At 68.8% G+C, this 2810-nt stretch overlaps 1 protein-coding gene across 1 annotated transcript in view; it reads left to right on the forward strand.

Moving 5' to 3' along the window:
* H696_03232 (hypothetical protein) overlaps positions 1-824 on the forward strand; it is an 8029-nt gene extending 7205 nt beyond the window's left edge. The window contains exons 4-5 of the mRNA XM_009497118.1: positions 5-210; positions 342-824. Coding sequence (XP_009495393.1) covers positions 5-210; positions 342-559 — 424 coding nt within the window. The 3' untranslated portion in view covers positions 560-824. The remainder of the gene's footprint in view (positions 1-4; positions 211-341) is intronic.
* Positions 825-2810: the final 1986 nt, after the last annotated feature.

A 2810-nucleotide genomic window follows, 5' to 3' on the forward strand; every position in this document is an offset into this window, starting at 1 on the left:
CCAGCCGGAACCTCAGCACCGACCGGTCGTCGGTCCTCGTCAACACCCTGCCCGAGCTGAATGCCATGACCGTGCGGTACGCGGCGCCGGAGGTGATCGGCGCCTTCCAGCGGGGCATTTCGCTGGACCGGGCGGCCCTGCTGCCGGCGGACATCTTCAGCGCGGCGGTCATGCTCTGGGAGTGCCTCGCACGCGACAGGCCCTGGACAGGTACTGGCGCTTTGCCCTCGCGGGCACCTTTGGCCCATGGCTTGCGCGCGGCTCCATCCCCACCTTCTTTGGCACTGATCTGTTGCTCCCTTCCCTTGCTCCCCGCGTGCGCTTCCTGTCGCACCCTCCAGACTTGGACTTCGGCGACATCCGGGCCTCCGTGCTGGCCGGCCATCGGCCCAGCATGGAGGTCCTGGTGCTGCCCGGCCGGTGTTTCGCCAACGCGCCGGACCTGTTGGAGGCTGCTTGGCAGGCGGACTTCGAGCGCCGGCCCACCGCCGGGCTTTTCCGCCAGCGGTGCGCCGCATTCTACTTGGCGGCTGGCGGGCTGGCCCGGCCAGTGCCCTAGATGCATCGGGCCTGTCCCCTCTCGGGCGATGCGCGCCGGACGGCACGGCTGCACATGCGGCCGCGCCGGCGACCGGGGCACCCAGGGGCGGCCTGCTCGGGGGAGAAGAGCGCGCCCCGGCCAGAGGCAGGCATGCGGGCGGGAAATCCCCGCATCACGCACAGGCAGGCAAGCAAGCAGGGCTCGCCCTGTCGGATCCCCACCCCCCGTTTCGGACGCTCCAATACCAAGCCATCCGCCACTACACACACACACACACACACACACACACACACACACACACATGCAGATGCGAATGCATATTTACACCAATACACCCGCAGACACGCCAACATGCCGGACCGCGACCCATGTCCGCTCTGTTGCCCTCGCGCCCACGGGGGCATCTGTCGGCTGCCGGCGCCGCCGCAAAAGAGGCCTCTCAACAAGCGCGCCACGGCCCCCGCCGCTCACACGCTGCATGGCCACGCGCCCGCCCGGGACCGGCACGCTTCGGGACCCCGCCCTCGACCGGCTCTGCCACTGCTCCTGCTCGCGGATGGCCGACCATGCCGCCGCCTGCGCCCGGAACCAGGCCGCCCCGGCCGGCCCCCGGTCGGCATGGAGCACCCTTGAGCGCGTGGCCCGGCGCCGGTGGCCCCCTCCAACGACCGACGGTGGGCACCCCCCCCCCCCCCGGGGCGGCATCCGGCATCCGCCCGGGCAAGGGCCAGCACCGGCCGAGCCACGAGGGCCGGGAAGGTGCATCCGGTCCAAGCCCCGGGGGAAATGCCCCACATGCGTTGGAGACCACGCGATGTGCCCCTGCTGTTGTAGCAGGCTTCGCACGGGCCAAGCCCAAGCCCAGTGCGTGAAGTTGGACGAAGGGCTCCTGTGCGATCGGCCACCCAGTCAGTAAGTTCTTGGCATGGAGAGAGAGAGAGAGGGGGCGCATGCCAGCCAGTGGCCCATGGTCTCCTGCTTCCAGGTGAGTCGGCAACTCGGTCCGATGCGAGGCAGTGCCAAGCAAGAGGCAAAAGAACTCGGACGTCAAATGGGGCCCGAGAGGAAGCCCAAGAGCAGGCGCCCGCCGGCCTGGGCCGGTGCTGCGGCCATACTTTCGTACACCCTCCGACACACAGCCGCCGAGGTCTTCTCTCGCTCTCGGTGGAAGGGAGCCCTTGCCCTTTGACCTGCAGGCGCCGGTCGAGGGGCAAATCCGAGGACCCGCCCACTCGCACATCTCCCCCCTTCCCGCTTCGTCGAGCACCTTTTGCCGCCCGACCTCTCGCGGCCGCCTGGCCGCTGTCCTACCCCGCAATCCGTTCTTTGGAATGCTATTCCTTACGACGGCCATCCCCGTGACGCGTCACGCGTGGGAAGGCTCTCACATGCTGCTCATCCGTCGGCTACATGGAGCTTCCGCCACAATGCCCCGGAGCGGCGCGCCTTGCGCATGATCAGCTCGTGTGACGCTTGAAGTACCCCCGCCCGCCATTATCCACCAGTCCCGGGCGTTTCAGGGAGATTTCCCCCCCGCGCTCGGTGCGCCTCCCTCGGCCAATAAGCACCACATTTTTACTCACACAAATGATACAACAGTTTTCAGCCGCACACCTGCCACGGGCTTTCCCCCGCCGGCCTGGGGGGCGGGGGGGGGGGGTGCGCAACACGGCGCGGCCGTGTGGCGATCTACCCGCGCCTCGGGCTGGGAAGATCTACCGACGGGGCAGGGCGCCCCCCGGTCGGCCTGCTTTTTCCCAAGGCACACCCTTGGACGCGACCCCAGCCCATGGCCACCCCCCACTCCCCCCCCCCCCCCTCACTCGCTCGCAAGTGCCGCAGGTAGACTCGCTTTCTTGTGCTCCAGCCCCATCATCCCCCTGGATCGCCCTCTGCCATGGAGCTGTCCGCCGGCCGGCGGCCCAGACACCAGCGGGCCCAGATGCCGCCGCCTGCTGGCCGACCACTGCCGCTGCCGCTGCCGCTGCCGCTGCCGCTGCTGCCGCTGCTACTGCTGGTGATGATGCTGCTGGCCGATGTTCCCGGATTGCTATCGGCCGAGCTTCCGCTCTATGCAGGCCACCATCCCCTGATGGACATCCAAAGGCCCATGTCGGCCTTCACCCCCGCCGGCATGCCCACCCACTGGATCGGCCCCGACGGCAGCCGGTCCTACTCGCTCTATCAGCAGCAGCTGTGGCTGTCTATCAGCCGGGAAATTCGCACCGGCCTGTTCATCCCCCCGGAGCACTACCTCCAGGTGTCCAGC

Source organism: Fonticula alba (genome assembly GCF_000388065.1).
Source record: "Fonticula alba strain ATCC 38817 unplaced genomic scaffold supercont2.5, whole genome shotgun sequence".
NCBI classification, from domain to species: domain Eukaryota; order Rotosphaerida; family Fonticulaceae; genus Fonticula; species Fonticula alba.